Here is a 19,643-nt window from a genome sequence, read left to right as displayed (position 1 = left end):
TGTCTGTTGACTGACAACACCAACTTGTCACATATTTTCATCAGCAGCAACGTCACATCAATTTTGAAACCCTTTCCACTATCTGGCCAAATGTCCAACTCCCCCCCTCAAATTGACAGCCTTCGCGTGACCACGCGTAGCGACCCTCGGTGCGCCAGATGCCTTGGTTCTAACCTCAAAACCCTACCATACGTGCTAAACCCAAAGGCTTGGTGTGTCCCATCGTCGGTTTACTGACCGTGGACGACACGCAAGTAGAGCTCGAGAAGATCCGTATCGATTTAATTGGATTTATTGATCCACCCTTGTCGTGTCAGGGGTTCGTTGGGTTATGCTGGTCAGTCTAGAAGCGCGGGTCTAGACTTTCGGGCCGAAGAAAGTTTTTGATTGAGAGTCTTCGTTTTTTCGTTCTCCAGCGGGCGTTACATGTTAATGGCCTGCGACGGTAGTTCTTGGAAGTTGGTCTACCTGCGGAACCTGGGGAGAAAGGTTGGCCTCTCTTTTGGGGGTATTTTGGGTTCTTGGAAATTTTGTGGCGCGTCGCCGACTAGAAGGTCACTCAGGCGTGATTTATTAGGCTGATGATTTGCACTGATTGTGGGGTTCGTGTTGGGGTTATTGATACCTCCGAGAAATTGTGTTTTTGGTCGATGACAGACGCCGGATTTTGCTTCGATGATTCAGAAGCTCTCAAATCTGCTCCAACAAGAGGGTATCGGCAACGGCACTTTAGCCGCTGTGCGGCAAGTCGTGTTTATAAATATTTACCGCCAATGTCTTGTTTTTCGTTTTCGTTACCCTGCAACAGAGAGGGAAAAAGAGTCTTCCTTCTTGAACGGCATACCCAGACTTCCGCCTGAATGCTGATTAATGCGCTCTAATTAATTATCTTTTTCACACTTTTCTCTGTTTATTTCCAGCTGTAAGAGCATCCAGCGACGCGTGAGCTATTAGCAACGAGAAAAACGACTTCCTAGAAGTACAACCGCCCAAAAAAGAGACCATCTTTTAAGACTCTTTGTCGCTAAATAAAAACAAACATCAAATCCAAAATGACTGAAACCACCGAAGCCCCAGTCGTCGCCGAGGTCAAGACGCCGTCGCCCACGACGGAAGCGGTCCCGGCCACCAACGGACACGCCGAGGAAGCGCCCGCCGGCGAGAAACCGTCCGAGGAAACGAACGGAACGAGCGAGAAGGCCGCCGACGATAAGGCCAAAGCAGAGGAGAACGCCCCGCCGGTGAAGGAGATGCGGGCGGTCACGTTGACCGGGTTTGGCGGGTTCAAGAACGTTAAGATCCTGAAGAAACCGGAACCGAGCCCACAGGCTGGCGAGGTGCTGATCCGCGTCCGAGCATGGTGAGTTGGGTTCAACGAAAATCGCTGATTTTATTTTGGCAAATACAGTACAGACTCGATTATCCGAAGGTTTCTTAGGAATTTTTCGAGTTCTCAAAATCGTGAACAAGCGTTCGTGAAAATGAGAACCACGAACAAAGTGTTCAAATTTCATGGTACGTTTTTCAAAATCGTACCATGGGATTTGAACACTTTGTTCGAGGTTCTCATTTTCATGAACGCTTGTTCACGATCTTCTAATTTTTTTACTCTCTCTCTTGATTTCGTCCGCAACCAACCAGAAAAATCAAAATATTGTGGTGAAGGAAAATTTCAATGAGCAAAAAAAGTCCTTGACTGTGCCGAAGGTTTTGCTAATTGATTTTCGGTTATTTCAGCTGAGGGTGATTTTTTCTGAGAATTTCAATAATCGAGTCTGGACTATCTTTAACAACGACCAACTTAGTCGAAAATGAGTTAATGACCAACGTTTTGTTCATATCAACAAACTTTACAAAATTAAAGATTTTGGAAATTTCAATACACACTTGTGACAAGGTTTGACCTATTTTTGAATCAAAGTTAATATTACCATTTGAGACAAGTCATAGCAGCAAGTCACCATCAATTTCTTTTCATTGCGCTAACGTTTTTATAGCGTTTAAGCAGGGGTGCTCAAAGTTTTTGGAGGCCGCCAAATTTGAAGCTCAAATGAGCCTGCTAGCCAAATAAGATATTTATAAAAACGAACGTTATTTTAATTTATAAGACTAGAAAAAAATCTATCAGCAGAAGTTTTTTTATTTCTATCATTTTCAACATTTTTTAATTAAAAATAATGAAAGACACAAAAGCTTTTAGCTGAATGTACTTGTGCTCTCCGTGAAATTTTACAGTTTTTATATATTTTGAAAACGGTGACATGTAATCTGCCTAATTTAGTATCGGCGCAATTTTATCTTAAAATCAAGTGTGACTAATTAAATATCGTAATTTTATCTTTGAATTACGTGTGACTAATAAGAAATCTTTGAGAGCAAGAAATTTAACAATTCCATGAAACAATTTTAGAAAATGTTTTAAGCACCCGTAAAGATGAATTGTAAATTAAACATTTTAGCAAACAAAATTATTCATCTTATTTTTTACATCCAGAACATGCTCAAATGATTTTAAACGCAAAGCATTGCATTTTTAATTGATTTCAGCTAATAGCACTTAAATTTCTATCATATTTTGAATTTTTTTATTGAATTAAATTTGCCCGTGAGCCAATTTGTAATAATGGGATGAGGAGGGTTCTCGAAAAACTATGTAAAATACTTGCCTTACTCCTCCGATTTCAACATTTAATTTGCCTTAATCCTGAAAGCCTGAATTTTCAAAAAATTTCGATGAATTTTACTAGTTTCACTATTAACTTTAAAACTGTCAAAATAGTCGAAAATTAATAAATGATTAGTTTTTTATCAAAAAAAATGCAAAAATGTTTAGAATAAATTTTTTGAAAATTAAAAATCACTTTACAAGTGACATCCCATTAACATGATTATCAAAATGATCCGTGGGCCAAATCAAGTCATAGGCAGCAAGTCACCATCAATTTCTTTTCACTTGCGCTAACGGTTTAAGGTATAAAATTGCTTCCAACTACCGGCAACATGTTCTTTTGAGTATGGTTTAGCCACTCACTTGACAAAAAATTACGAAACGTGTAAATAATTAGCAAGCGCCATCAAAAAAACAAACGCGCCAAGTCGTTTGACGTTTGACTTTTGCTGACCCATTCCAACCGAAGGCTTAAGAAAACCGAGCGAAAAGCGAAGGTAAATAAAGAACAACATGACCAGCAGCGCCTGTTGAAGTAAGCCAGTGATTCCAGGAAACTTTCTCTATAAATGCTACTTTCATCACAATTGGCAGCACTAGACCCAAAAAAGCGTTAGAAGAAAAAAGAACTAAGCTGAAAATAGAAATATGGGCGTGGCCCATTGCATTCTAGTCTGATTGGAATACATTTGGGAAATATTTTTTGTAAATGCTTTTAAAAGGAATAGAATAACTTTCAGTTAAAGTGAAAATAAACAGAAATGTTCACAAAAAGTTGCTCTACTCGTTGGTGTACTTGGTTTTAGAATGTTTTTTTGGAACACTCCAGATTATCCTGCATCATTCAAACACGACCGCTTATTTGGCTTAAAATGGTTATATTGCTCCTATAAAGATTTTGAACCTGTTTTTAAATTAACTTAAAATAAGCAGTTTCTAACCCGTATTTTTAATTTTTGATTTTTTTTAATGTTTGTCAGGGGACAAAACCCCGCAACTTTTGAGCTTTAGAGAAACACGAGCAAAAATTGTTCGCAACATTAGCCCTCATCAATAGCTGAAACTTTGCAGAGTTCACCAAATTGATCAGAAAATTTCTTCAACAGGTACCGAGTTTGGAATATTTATGTTTGAGCCAAATCAAAAAATACAAAAATTGAAATACAAAATTGACCGATTTCGTAGAGAATTACTTACTGGTGACACGTGCTTTTCTATTTTTTGTAAACATCATTCACTGTATCTTTTAACTGGTGTATCCAAATTAGTTGAAACTTGAGATTTTTGTGCATCCATTTTAAGGGCTGTGGCCAAAGTTGCCACGACACATGAAAGAACAGTTTCTAACTGAGCCACCACCATGCGCAATGCGTCCCTTCTCCAAATCTCACTTGATTAATTGTCGAAGCTATTCTGTCCACCAGCTTACTGGCGTTTCTGTCGCAAAAGTCGACGTTCCGCATCATCGGGATAAGCGGGCCCACGGCTTCAAGGACAGTGCGGAATGCGGGACCATTTGTTGCCGATGCGGGACGCGGTCTCCCCTTGAGTCATTATGACAGACAAGATACTCTCCTGATGGCGGCTAATTTCTCCGGATTAATCAAAGGAACTAATTTGTACCCCGTACAGACATTTGCCCCAATGACCCTGCAACAGTGTTGCCATGATGGTTATGCAAAAGACCGTGGTTTCGAGAAACGAACGCCACGTGTGCGGAGCAGCATCCTTGAAGAACGCGTTGTTGAACCCCTTTTTCACACTTTCTCGCCGTCGTCGTCCGGATGATGACGGGCGGTAAAGTGCAGCAGTCTTGTCTCGGGGCGGCCCCAGAGGAACATTAACTTTATTACTGCGAGCATCCCGCCCGACTGGCAGTGGTGAGGAGCGGGGAAGAAGTTATCATCTCTAGACGATCGACCGTATCTCGCTGCTCCGAACTTGCCATGTTTCGCTCCGCCGTAGTTTGGTCGTCTGACCAAGAAGACTCCAACACCCCATGTTGGCGTCTTGTCGCGAGGAGTTGTCAGTAGCAGCGCAACAGCATAAGAATCCGACACAGCAGCACATGGTGTGTGGTACATAAGCGGCGCATGGAGTCCAACTTTTGCTGGAGAAGACATCACTCTTGGCAGAAACAGAACGAACGGAGCCGCTGTACATATGTAGATGTTTATACGAGCGAACATAAAACTTCCTTCTGCCTATTTCTCATCCCTGCGATGTTGTGATGAAGAAGCTGCCCGATGTGATGTCGATGTGCCTACTCCACAAATGAAGCGCAGACATGACAGGCGGCAGTAAAAGTCAGCACTGGATCGATGAGCCGCTTCGCTGGAATGAGACATCTTGTTCCGATGGACGACGCCCGCGCCGCGCTGTAATTAGTGTTCATTGCACAGCACTGAACAAACGAGAGTACGCGCGTTGACATCCGAGCTGGCAGCACTGGCCGGGGGTTGAACCTTAAATTTGCTGCTAGCCTTCCAAATTGGAAAGGACCGGCACCGCCCCGCTGCGCACCGCGCAAAAAAGGGAAGAATCTAATTTATATTCATTAGGCGTATTATGCACATTTTATTATGGTGTTGAACGCTGGTGGATCTTTCTGCTCGCCGCGGAAGCATTCTTCCAAGTTCGGAACAACCTCCAAAGGGCATCTCCACCCTGGCTAGAATTTGGCAGCCAACCCGAAAGTATGCAAAATTCACAAAGCCGGAACGGGGCCCGAAACTTATCTATTATTATTCACTTTTTTGTTTTTACTCTCCAAAAATCCACCACAAAAGCAGACTATCTGACGTGCCTTTTTCTAGATTGTTTTATGTGGGAAGATTCGGGGGGTGTGCACACATGTGCAGTGCACATGTGTGCACGCTCACGCTCTTCAGGATTTTCTTGTTTGTCATTTTTGGCTTGTTTTTGTCAGTTCCTTCTCGGAAAGTACTGTTCCTTTTCCCACTTTGCCAATATAATTTGGTTTAGTTTTCCTTTCCCTTTCCTCTTGTTTTTCTTCTTCTGCTTTCATTTTTTGTAGTTGAAGAGGTACAAAGTGTTTGTGCATTGCATTCTGCAGATATGAGAGTTTTCTTGGCACAGCACACACGTTTGCTTATCTGCTGAGTGTGTGTACACATATATTTGCTGAAATTTTCAATAAAGAGGATTGCATTTTTATTTTCGAGCGTCTGAGCCTTGTTTGACTGTAGGGGTATGCCTTTGAACTTCACATGTTTTGTTATATCTTCGTGTTTTCTGGTTCAATTAGCTCTAATCCTATTAGCATTCATTGTTGGAAAATGTCGAAATGTTTTGGACTAGCTCGAGAAAGGTTACGCTTTGTGTATCAACTTTCTACCAAAATTAATGATTAATTGAGTAAAAATGTTACCTCTAGGCTGTTTGAACAATCTTTTCAAATATATTTTTTTAAATGAAATTTTCGACATTTTAATTGCCGAAAATTTTTACAGTTTGAATAAATTTTCGTTAAATTTAATGGCGTCTGGTGTTGCCAAATGAATATTTTTTTCTATAAGTTTCTACAATCCACGTTATTAACTGGCAAGTTGACAATTTTACATAATAGTGCATCTGGAAATAAATTAAATTTCCGACAATCTATCTTAAAATTGTATAACGTCAGTACAAGTTTCAATAATATTAAACAAAATTACTGTCATAAAAGTTCTTCACTAACATTTGCTATGCAATCTTCAAAACCCGTAATTTAATTCACTTTCTGAGCTAGAAGAACGTAAGTAAACCACGTGGCATTCAAAATTGAAATTTAAAGGTTGGACTTTTCTCAATACTTCATTTCTGGATTTTTTTTTGAAATGGTCTAATAAACCAAATTTTCAGTTTTTGCATTTTGGCTGTTTTTTAATACCCTTGACTCAAATCGGTTTTAAAAATATCCAAAAAACAAAAACTGGAAATTTGGTTTATTGGACTATTTAAAAAAAAAACTCCAGATTTCAACTTTTTGTATATAGCGTGGATTTTATTAAAGTCACCCCGCTTCTCCCCAAATAGATCACGTGGTTTTGCCTAAGCTGCTTGGACCTTTTTTGTGAAGCATAATACTAAATGATCTGTTACTAGTATTTGTTTTCATTTTAAATAAATATATAATATTTATAATTAAATAAAATCATGAAATACAAATACATATTCTAATATTTTAAACAAACGAAAGTTCAACAATTAAAAAAATCAGAATTTTCGATTATACGAAGTTCGATTATGGGACTTCGGATAATCGAATCATGAAAAAAAAAACAAAAAAAAAATATTTTTTTAACATCGAATTCGAGTTTAGCGAACCCATTTTAGTCAAATTTGAATGGTTGATTGCCTATTAAATTAAAAAAAGCAATTTTTAATTTTTTATCACCGCCATTTTGGCCGCCATCTTGAATTTAAAAATTCTTAATCACTTTAGAGAAGCTTAGTGGTCAAACTATAGTTCAACAATCAAAAATAAGACATCAAAAAAAAAAATCGTGATTCGATTATCCGAGGTGAGATTCAAACAAAACAATGTTAATGGGCCGAAGCCGCAGTGTAAACAAAGAGTTTGTCCTGCTCATTCCTAATGTAAACATCCACTAACGTGAGCAGGATAGACCCTTTGTTTACATTTCGGCTTTGGCCCATTTACATTGTTTTGCTCGAATTTTACCAAGGCCTTCGGAAAATCCAGTCTGGACTGTATTTCATCACTGTCATTTTGGCCGCCATCTTTGATTTAAAAATTCAAATCACTTTAGCGTAGAAGTTTAAAATATTCAAAACAATAAAAAATTAGGCAGTTACAAATAAAAAATCTAAAAGTGTAATAAAAGAGAAATTAACAAATTCGAAAATACATACATGCGAAAAATCAGAAATTCTATATTCTTAAATTTAAGTATTCAAAAATTCAAACCTCTATTTACACCTAAACTTCCATCCACCTCGGGATTCGAACCGACGACCTTTGGATTGTTAGTCCAACTACCTACCATCGACTCTACACCTGGACTGAGCTAACGACCTAACCTCTAGGTTAGACCGGGGCCGACATTTACTTTCCCGTCCGACGGAAGGCGTGATCAGACTAATCTTGTCTCGAAAAATGCCACTGGGACCTTCTGGGATCGAACCCAGGCCGACTAGATGAGAGGCAACCACGCCTACCCCTACACCACAGGTCTCGGCCAAAGAATAAGAATAAAATAAAAACTCGAATATTTAATTAATAAACAATAATTAAAAAAAAAAAACAATGGAACTATATTTTAAGAATTCTAACTAAAAAATTTAAAATATTATGAAATTGTACCTCTTATAATAAAAATTCAAGTATCCAAGAACTCAAAAGTTTATAATTCAATGAATCTTAAAATTTTAAAATTAAAGAATTTAAGAATTTGTGAATCTAATAATTTTAGAACTAATAACATTAATTAGAGAATTTTAGTCCTTAAATTAAGTTATTGATAAGGTTATAAAATTGAGTTTTTTGTTAAGAAAAAATAGCTTCGCGTTCTTTCAAAAAGACAAAAAGTTTTCACGAAAAAAAAAATTATTAAGATGATAAATAGTAAATTTTCATAGTATCACTATGTTTTGTATGGACAATTATTTTTTTAACAATTGTTTATCAGTTTTTAAGTACTTTCATGTATTTATTTCCCAATAAAATATGTTGTTGCAGCAATTCGTAATTTTTTCCATACTAAAAATCCATATGGTACACTTGCCCCACCTGAACAAGATTTTTTAAAAGCTCTCAACAAAAATAACCAAAAGTTAAATCATACTCTCTAATAGGTGCAAGTCATTGGTTGGAACACTACTGATCTAGGAAAAATAGCATTTTGATAAAATGAGTCTTAAAACGAACCCTAAGCCTTATTTTGTACTTTCCAAATGTTATAAGAAAACAAAGGTTTTGAAAAAAACTTCATTAAATCTTATGCCCCGTGGCGTTCACGTCGTTTTGGCGGTTATGTGGTAGTAGAATCAGCTAATTGCATTGCTAGCAACAATTCCTCATACTGGAAATAATCAAAATTGTAAAAATTACGGCCGTACGAGCGATTGTTCCTCTTGCCCCATATGGTCGTCTTGCCTCACCTTCCCCTGTTTAATTGTTTAATTCACTATTTAAATTTTAAAATTTAGATTTTTTGTAAATTTCAATATTTGTTTGTGGCATTACAACGTTATTCTATCCCAGAACATTCGATTGTTTGAAATGAAAAACTCTACTGGTCAGACAATTCACCACAGTCACTGGACTAGGTCAGAAGAGAATCGCAAAAAAATATTATCAAATTTCGCGCGAGACCCACTTTGCAAAGGTTATCACGGTATACGAAGTCATACATTAACGTTCCTCTATCAGTCTGGTTCGAACGGAAATTCAACAAAATAAAAAAAAACTGCAAGTGATTCGCGCCAAAAGGTAAGGTTGACCCAGTTGGGTTAACGACGGCGTCAACAACAACCCATTACTGGATTTTGTTTGAGCATTTCCGCTCGGGGGACAGATAAGATAATCTGGGGACCTTTCTATTTCGTCATAACATTACAAATTGACAAATTCTGAGACTAATCACATTCTAATCACACGTTTTGGGAACCATCAATTTGCCTCCGAGTGATCCTTGGTCAGCGCAAATCGTGGCAGTGTTGCCAGCAGCTGCAGCAATTGCTGGCTCTTGTTAAAATACCATAAGCCACACGCACGCACGTGTGCGGCTACACAGAAAGTGAAAAAAGCTTAACGATCCATGAACAATTTTCACTTTCGAGCTTTCGCGTGCGCGATCCTCCACCCTCGCGGTTAGTCACTAACTAGCTTAGCTGCGGTTTGCGTGGGGAAAATGTTCCAAGTGAGCACCTCTGTTATCTCTACCACTTTTCCTCTGTTGTTTGCGCTGGAATGTGCTTTTTTGCTTCAACAGAAATATTTAACCGAAAACTGCCAAGAACAACTCCTAATAGCATGCAAATTTCCAGCAGTCGTTCATCTGGCCATTTTTAAATGTAGCATTTAAAGTCAACTACACTTTTCTCTCCGAAACGAAACGAAACGAAACGAAATGACATTTGCAGTTCACTGCCAGAACGTAGACCCAACTATAGTCTGCGCGCCGAGTTCACCACCCAGACGACCTACGACGACCGACCCGGAGTGATGATAGCTTCCGTGTCTGTGGTAAAAGGTGTCGTGAGGAAGAGGGGGCGGGGTTCCACGTGGACGGAAATGAATATATTGCGGCAGGATACCACCAGAGACAGCAGTGTGCACCAGCCGGGCAAATTCTGCTGAAAGCCTGCGAAATTGCGAAGAATTTTCCACACCGAACTCGAGCTTTGTCGTTCTGCATAGCGTGCGGAGGCCGGTCCGACCGGAGTTCAGGGTGGGGGTCTCGCCGGAGCTACGGTTTCTGGTGAAAAGGCTTGCAGTTTGGTGTCGGAGGTGGAATTGTCGTTTTCCTCGCCATTTCCACTCTGGGCCTGGAAAATTGATTACTTGTCGGATGTTAGTTATGGCCGCTATCAGGGAAATTAGAAAGTTTTTAGGTTGATTAAGATATTTAGCTCGTGTAGCTGTCTTTGGAATACAATGTCTTAATTTTGAAGGGAAAGAAACAAGTAAAGTTTGAGTTAAACATTAAATGTGGAGCAGATTGTTTAAATGACCTGCATTGGATTATGTCTTGAAAACAATTCTACATACTCTGCATTTGACATTTGGTAAAAGTTTGTTCAAACACCGTGTGATATCAGTGGTTTGTGAGACTTAAACTTAAGTTAAACCTTTGGTCGCGGATCACTTGAAGTGTGAGACAAATCCATATCATTTTAATAATAAATTAATAATGAAATTGGTTAATTCGCTAACCGATGATTTTTTGTTTGTTTTCCCATGAAAACGGCGAGACAACATAGATCGTTAATCTTACAACTAAATTGAATTTCCCGGCAGACGATAATTCATGCCATTTCAATAACAAATACTGTTAAAATAACAGGAAATGTTATGGAATCTTCTTGAAAAATCTATTTTTGGATAAGAGTTGAATATTAGTTTATGTTATCATAACAAAATTTGTTATTGGTCAGATATTGATTGAAAGCCTAAACAACTTTGGAATAACAATTTTTGTTATGGAAGAATACCCCCAACTGTTATTGGGATGATCGGGTTAGTTGTTGAAATAACAAAAAAATAATAACAAAGATTTGTTCGAAGAACAACTAAAAATATTATTAGCCTGTTATTACAATAACAATCAAATAACAAAAAAATCATAACAACGAATAAAAAATCTTGTCATAAATAACAAAAAATGTTATTGGCCTATAGTATACTATTTTCAAATATCAAAATATGTTATTCCCAAGTTATTTCCGTCTGCTCGGGATTCTGTTTACATTTTGCTTAAAAATTGTGAGACAACCAAGATTTGCTATTTTTGAAAAAAAAAACCTGGGATAATTATTGGACAGCCTACCCGGGTAGACGGTAATAACAAAATTCATGCCATTTCAATAACAAATTCTGTTAAAATAACAAAAGGTGTTATGGAATCTTCCTGAAAAATCCATTTCTGCATAATGGTTTAATAACGGTTTATGTTATCATAACAAAATTTGTTATTGGTCTGGTATTGGTTGAAAGCCAAAACAACTTTGGAATAACATTTTTGTTATGGAAGAATAACTCCAACTGTTATTGGGATGATCGGATTAGTTGTTAAAATAACAAAAATTAATAACAAAGATTTGTTCGTAGAATAACTTAAAATGTTATTAGTCTGTTATTACAATAACATTCCAATAACAAAAAAATCATAACGACGAATAACAAATCTTGTTATAAATAACGTAAAACGTTATTGGCCGAGTATTTTCAAATATCAAAAAATGTTATTCCCAAGTTATTTCCGTCTGCTCGGGTAGACCAAGGATTAAACTAAACTTTAACTGAATTTTGTAATCTACCACATTTGACATAAAAAATATGTTTAAGAATTTGTTTACTTTGAACAACTCGAGACAAGTTTTCACGAAGGTTTTTTTTATCTGATCTGATCCAACCAAACCAAACACAAAAGTAGTCAGTCCGATGAAAGCAAGCTGGAAATATTGTTGGACTTTTCTGGTCAATTGAAATAATTATTTTCAACAATGTCAGATTATTTTGTGGAAGTTCTGTATTTTCCTGAAAATAAATCTGTATTTGATCTGTATCATGTCGAAATCAGAATAAAAAAAAAATTTAACAGGAGATTTAAGCTTTTGAATCATGATAAAGCCTTATTAAATTAAAAATCTGTTGAAATTATTAAATATAATCAATTAAAAAAATAAAATCTGTATAAACAGATATTCGTGATTTTAGGATCGAATACATCCGAGATCACTTGAGAATGTGAATTGAAGCCTCGATGGTTTGACATGTTTTGTTATCAAACCATCAGGGTTCCATTTTGAGTTGGACAACCCTTTTACACGAAGCTCACTCACACTACTCAACACACTCAACGTTTGTTTTGAAAGGGTCTGTGAGCGCCGTGTAAAAAAGTGACAGTTCGTCATTTTTGACTTTGTCAGACCAGCATACTAAAAAGTGTCAAACGAAATAGTTAACAATCACCGAAGTTCAAGTGTAGTGGCCAGCCCTACTGCGTTATGTTTACCGCAGAAAGAATTCTGTTCACATGTCACATAATCTACAGGGGAGAATGAATGCATTTGGACATACCGTGCCAAACGCTTTTACGAAGGTCACTATTTGTTAAGGAATTAAATCGATGGAAGGCATTGTGGGACAGCTGACACTTTTGCGTGCATTAATCAATTTCAAAATAAAACTTCCTCCAGCATCTCGTGTTATGATTTTGCATCCTGGCTGCTGGTCCTTTCGTCGTTATTTTCTGATGCTCTTTTCCATACCACGGGACAGGAGGATGAGTTTTTAATTAATTCCGGTTTCTGACTTTGTCCATGTCTGTCTGTCCGTGGCAGCCAAGCGCGCGTGTGTGTGTGTGTATGGGTGCGCGCTCTGTAATTGTTTGTGTGTGGTTTCCCTCTGCGCACTCATCATCGGTTTTCGAGGGAAAATGAAATCAAGAGCAAAGTTGCAGTTTTTTTGGCAGCGTTTTTTTAGGTTCATGTTTGCAACTCTTTATATCCTGCAATTCGCTTTTTATGAGTCGAAAAAAGTGTGTTTTATGACTTTTATTGGTGGGACTTTTTCAACACCCCCTCGACCAACTTTGGTGAATTTTGTTTGGCTTTAAATTTATGCTCGAACTTTTCCTAGCCACAGAATGAATATAAATTGATACAGAGTTTCGGAAACACCTTTGGTGGAAGCTGCTCGAACTCCGCCGGGAGTGTAGTTAACGTCTGAGAGAGGCTATCATTTGATCATTATCCTGGCCGGAATTGTGCTTCAGGAGCTGAGGAAGCAGTCCACAATGGAATCGTTGATGCGCGTACTCGGGCAAAATGGGAAATAAATTGTCTTCTCCACTGACTTTCTTGCTGAATCTCCAAGGAGGATTCTCGTTTTGATTTGTGAACCCCGGTGGCAGACGCGCCATATTTGGGTAATACTTTGGGGCACTCGAAGCAAACTGGAATTTCGTGAAATTTTTGAGAGTTTTAGTGGAAGCAATTGGAGATGAATTTGTGGTATTGGACTCACGCCCAAAGTTAAGCGGCTCTCAACCGAGAGGGAAAAGATCTTTGACTGATAGTAAAAAGATAATTGAACAGACTGAGAGCAAAATACATCAGATTTTCAAGAGCGTTTTACTCTTAGGTTCATTCTTAAAAAAAACATCCTCTCAGAAAAATTTTAGACTGTTTTACTCTCGATGGTCTGCTGCCGTCCGAGTGCACGATTGTAACTTCATTAGCGGCTTCAACTCTTGCTTTTCAAGATTTGTCAATTACGAGATTTCCGGTTCTGACTCCGAAAGCCTGTTGAATACTACACGGAGAAAAAAGAGTTCCCAAAATCAAATTTCATGGTACATTTTTAAAAAACGTACCATGGGATTTGAACACTTTGTTGGTGGTTCCCATTTTCATGTTCGCATGTTCACGATTTTGGGAACACATTTTTCTCCGTGTATGGGTTAACAAAATTGGTTAACGATAAAAAAACCATAGTTTAAATCTGTTTTTGACACAACTCTCAATCACTTGCCCGGACTGAATCAAGGTACAGCTGTGGTTATAATTGTGAAAAGGGTCCTCAAGTGCACACTGAAGTTTTATCAAGTACTGACGTCAATGAGTGGATATCAGTTTCAGAACAAGGTATTGATATTTTTTGTGGGTCATATGTAGGGTATATGGCCCTATTTTGGACCTACTATGCAAAGCGTCAACATATTTCGCATTGTTCTCAGGAACGGTCTAACTAATTTGGCTCGTTTCAGGATTGTTTTGTGCCTTAATTTATGCTTAACAAAGTGTACTATTGAAATTTGGAAATAATTTAACCATTTCATTGTAATAAGCATTTCAAGTAAAACATTTTTTGGATGCTTTTTGGACTTATTGAATGTATTTTGGAGACATCGCTGAACCTATTTTGGACCTACACTCTGATTGGTTGAAATTTGAACAACTCGAATTGCGGCGTGCGGCGGCAACACGCACACTTACAGAAACTCGGTTTGATAAACCAAAGGGCCTATCCACGATTATAATTTGGAAAATATTTATTTCAGAAATTAAATAATTATGATAAAACAATGGGTTGGAATTTGAAAACGTGTTTTAATTATATTGAATGGAAACTCGCGCATCTTTAGCAGGTCTCTGTCTTATTTACAATTTGCGTATTCTTACGACCTAATTGTTCAAGCATTAGAACATAAAAGACAACCCGTTATTAGTCGCAATAAAAACACCTTAACTTAAAATTAAATGAATGACAGAGATACATTCACAATACATAACAAGTTACAATGAAAAAAGGTTCTAAATTTTACGCAGAGCTTAAGTTCAAATATTATTAAACAATCAAGAAATTTTAAAGGAGATAATAGCTTGTAACTTGGTGTGAAACTTTCTCATCTGTCATGTTAAACTTTATAGTTGCTTGACAAAAGTTTAACTACATGTTGCACTTTTAAAAACAATGTAATATTTGAAAAAATCTTTGTTTGAATACCAGGGTACCTTTGATAGTCATAGTTTGTTTTGTTAAAAGCAGATTTGAGGTGTTCAAACATTATTTTTACTTCGAACTTACCATCACTTAGGTTGCTGATATAATTTTTAAGAAAATCGTTTATGTCAATATTTAGTTAACTAAGCTTTTTAACCTTATACATATAAGTTTTAGGTGAAATTGTTGAAAATTCAGAACTTTGCCTGAAATTCGTTGAAACTAGTTTTGTTTATTAAATTATAGATTTATATTACATGTTTAACTGAATTCAAAGAACGACTCAAAAGTCTTCACATTTTATATGAAATTTGTTTTACTGAAAATGCCTTTAAATAAGAAGATTTTTTTAAATTATGTTTCAAAAACAAATAATATTTAATAAGACTTATTATTCACAAACTTTTTTTACTTTTTCCTAGTATAAGATTGTCTGAAGAATCCGAAAATGCATTCTGTTTTATGATTCAAAATTATGTTCATTGAGAAAATCATGACACTTTAAGAAGATTAAAATAATGCTATTTATCAAAATTTTATTAATTATAGTTAACTAACTTTTTAAACCTTTATAAATCTCATGAAAAGTTCTTCATAAGGTACTTCGAGCACTTCTCTACCACGGTCAGTATGATTCCATACCATTCCGAACGTATTTAATTTGTACTCTTCATTTTGCGCAAAAATCTCAAACCTATCAAAGTCACTCAGATTTACGGTAATCAGATATGTCTCAAATCATAAAATTCATAAAGTTAACATCGCACCTCTATTGCAATTTTTTTTTTCGATGATTTTTATTTTTCTAGCTGGTTCAATTGTGTTTCTAACATGATTGACACGGTAATTTTTTCCATATGAATATTTTTCTGATTAGTTTTGCAATACGTCGTAACAGCCATCACGATCTCCGACACTTATTTGATTTTTTTTTCTCTGAATCAAACCAAATTTTGTTTGTTTTCCAGTAAAGAGCATTTAAAAGACGTGCAGATGAAAATTCAAAGCATTTATTATTTATAATTCGTAAATTGATCGAGAACTGATCGAAAAATTGATTTGTTTATAACTAGCGCTAAGGATCTTTTCAAAACTAACTCAAGATTTTTAAATTTAATTCATACGACTTTTCAAAAATCACTCGTAAGCAATGTTGACAGCTCCTGTCACGGTGACAGCTGATGATTAAATGAACTAGACCCTTTAGGTTTTTCAATCGTTTCCCCTTCAATTCCAACAGGGTAGCCAGTTTGCATTTTTTGAAGCAACAATTAAAAATATATGCAACTAAATTGGTGATAATGATGTTACGACAAAAATAAATCAACATCAGTTTAAATTTTGGGATACTTTGCCATCGGTCCTAACAATCATCTAAATCTCTATCATCAATTTGCAATTTTATCGTTTAAAAAACATATTTTCGTTGTTGCTGTTAATCATTTGCTTTTTAAAACTTAGATTTCTTTCAAATAATTACAGTAAAGAAATTCAATTCAAAATATCAAATTAAAAATTATCAATTAATTTCAATGAAATATCGAAATAAATTGATAAACTAAACTGGCAACACCTTGTTATACATGTGTTGGTGATAGCCTTGAACCGACGGCAAAGTAGGTCCAAAAACTGATTCAACGCGACTGATTTGAAAAAATATTTTGAATTGAGTTTTTTTCGATAATAGAATAGTTATTTCAATGGTTTAGTGATGAAAAACATAAAAGAATTGAATAAACAACAGTTACATGGCTCGGAAACCGGACGAAAATACTTGGTGTCAGTGCAAAACAGAAAAAATCATCAAGGTGTCGCGAGCCAAATCTGATAAGCAACGAGGCTGGAATTTTTGGACCTAATCTATGTGCTAGGAAAATGGTAGGGAATACGAATGGCATTGAAAAAGTTGCTGAAAAGAGGAAATAATCAAAAATGTTAACATTTTTGGAAGAGGTAAGCTACAAAACGATCCTGCTTACACTTTCTGTTGTTTGGATTCAGTGAATTCGTACTTTAAAAGCCTGAACTACCTCGATTAATAAAAATAGGTCCAAAATAGGTACTAGGTCCAAAATAGGGTCATATACCCTATATATCAATTTAATCCATTTCCGCTGAAATTAAACAAATCACGTGTGAATCTACGGCACTTTAAAATACCCTCACGACCGTGTCGTTTGTCAGCAACGACGAAAATTACAATTTCCACACAATCATCGCGGCTCCCAGCACACTTCAGCGATGACCTCACGTATACAGGTCGAACTTCCGACTTCCGAAATCAACGCAGACAGGAGCTGTCTGCAACGGGTGCAGTTCTACGATTCCCACCTAAAAAATTCATTTCCAGTCCCTGCTAGATTTTTCAACTCTTCAGCATGTTTTCCAGGACTTTCTCACCAAGTTTCTCCCCCTCCCCCCTGTGCCGGATAAGTGATTTTTCGTTGTACTTTAAAAGCTTTTCCAGCCATGTCGTGGTACACTTGTATCCAGGCAGCAAAAGTGCAAGATTTCAGCCACTCGTGCCGAGTCTTGCCTGCAGCTATTGGAGCCTTAACCACCTTGTTGAACTCTGGGAAACTCGTTGGCCGTCCTCGTCGATACAAGTTTTTCCTAACCGCAGGGAGCAACGTTGTTAGTCTGAAATCGTTTTTGAGTATCCTCCCTCGTTCGAGGACAGAATTGTAGCGCGCTTTTTAAAGTGGTTCAACACTGCAAATCCGATTTATGGGGCTCATTCTCGGGGTTGAGGAGTTTTCATTATTTTTTATAGCTATGCAGACGCGAATCGGGGCCACGAGGCCCAAAATCGAAAATGAATTAGTCTTTGGGACTCGGTTGCCGTTGGGTGCAAATCAAACATCAATAGATCTATAAAAGCTAGAAACCCAAATCTACGTGGATATCCCTCCGAGAGGTGTTGTCCTTTGGAGAAACAACAAATCTACCTGAATCTCGAATTGGGGTCGATGTTTACGGTTCGAGCGGGCGCTGTTTTTGTCAGGTTGTTTCACCAAACCCAAATAATACGACCCATAAAACGGATCAACCAGGCAAAGAAACGTTAGGAAAAAAGTACCCTCAAATTAGACGAAGGATTCGGTTACGGTCTACCTGCCGCGAGAGAAGGTCGTAGGACCCAGGGTTGTTGTGTGTTTATTTCGATACAAATTGGATGAGGCTGTTGCCGGGCCGAGAGAGAGAGGACATTCTTTCTGTGAAAAGGTTAAGGTGAAGCCGTTGATCATTTTCGAAGAAAATTGATCATCACTATAAAATATTCTGTATTAAATTCAATTTAACGAATTTCAGCAGCAAAATGAATCAGCATGTGCCGGTTATTGCCTTCTTGAAACCACTGAAAGAATTTTTGATCTAAATCAATAGTGCTTCAAAATTTATAAAATTTTGTGGTACAGTCATTGACGTCCTAGTTGGCAATCATTGATTAATGACGATTTCCATAACTTTACAAGGAATGAGATAATCGTTACCAAAAGGAATCAGCATGTGTAGGGCACTATTCTAAACAACTTGTTGAAGGAATTTTGTCAAAATATTGAAAACGACGCAAAATTTATATCTTTGAACGAAAAATCATGACAATGATGGAAGTCTTCACGTTAAGCCGCCTGAATTACTGCTTCTTGGTTGCGGACCCAAGTTGGTGTTGAATTGCTGGGACTCAACGAGTTCTGACCGTGGTCCGTTCCGAGGGCAGAGCATACTTGAACCCGAAACTTAATTTTACCATTATTGCCGTCGAGGGCCCACGACACAATCTTTTTCACACTGGCCAGACAAAGTGTCCGCAAGCAACGGGATATCACAACAACGGGGTCTGGGACGGAATTAAATAAATCTTGCAAATTATATTTCCACTTGTGCTCGTTCCGTGGAACACCGACGACGTCACCGCCGGTCACCGGTCTCGTGAAAGAAAGTGCACTGTTTATCCCTTAACCGCCGGGTACCATTACCATCGCCGAGAGGGATACATAATCTTGAGATTTATTGGCGGTTCTTCGAAGCGGTTCTTCCGGTTTGCTTTCTTCACGAACAACTCGTATAACTCAGAAGAAAGCTGACTGCAGCGGAGAATAAAACTATTATTACGAGGATTCGGATCGAGTCGGGTTCGCTCACGGAGTACATTTAATTCAATTATTTATGTGGTCGAAGCGGACTCCTAATTTCACTTCTTCGTCGTCTGAGCTCATCGGACGTCTCAAGAGACGGACCTCACACACAGTGAGATTTTGTTCTGAAAGCTTTCTTCCTGTCCGTTTCGGATATGTCTCGCGTTCTGTGGACAACAAAGTCTCAGCCGCTTCCGCCTTGCCGGTTGTGATTTGTGTCGAGTTGATGATTGGGCGGCTCTGGCGCGAGTTCAGCCGGAAGAATGATAATGATCGGACAAATCTCGGATTGTTTCGGTACTTTGAATTAGTTCTACTTGATGCCGAATGTGTGTGATTTACACAGAAAAAAATAATGTAAATTTGAAAGCTTTAATTTTGGAAGGTTGAATATTACCTCTTTTATGATGTAATTTTACCTCAATTAAGACTGAAAAAGTGACATTACACCAGAAAAGTGGTAAAATTACACATTTCCAGAGGTAAAATTAAACCTTTTTTCTGACATAAAAGATGTACCCCTTCCCAGATGTAATATTACCATGATTTTTTTCTGTGTAATGACTGATAATAAAACCTTATCATAAAGCAATATGAATGATCAGTCATTCTTGTAATCATCAAAATCCTATTTTTATCA

The 19,643-nt window shown here is 37.3% G+C and overlaps 1 protein-coding gene across 1 annotated transcript in view; it reads left to right on the top strand.

Moving 5' to 3' along the window:
• The window catches only part of LOC6051392 (synaptic vesicle membrane protein VAT-1 homolog-like), an 87,384-nt gene that overhangs the window by 18,872 nt on the left and 48,869 nt on the right, over positions 1–19,643 (top strand). Inside the window, exon 3 of the mRNA XM_038258669.1 lies at positions 921–1,360. Coding sequence (XP_038114597.1) covers positions 1,053–1,360 — 308 coding nt within the window. The 5' untranslated portion in view covers positions 921–1,052. The remainder of the gene's footprint in view (positions 1–920; positions 1,361–19,643) is intronic.

Source organism: Culex quinquefasciatus, chromosome 3, assembly GCF_015732765.1.
Source record: "Culex quinquefasciatus strain JHB chromosome 3, VPISU_Cqui_1.0_pri_paternal, whole genome shotgun sequence".
In the NCBI taxonomy this organism is placed as follows: domain Eukaryota; kingdom Metazoa; phylum Arthropoda; class Insecta; order Diptera; family Culicidae; genus Culex; species Culex quinquefasciatus.
This window is presented reverse-complemented; position numbering and strand designations above follow the sequence as displayed.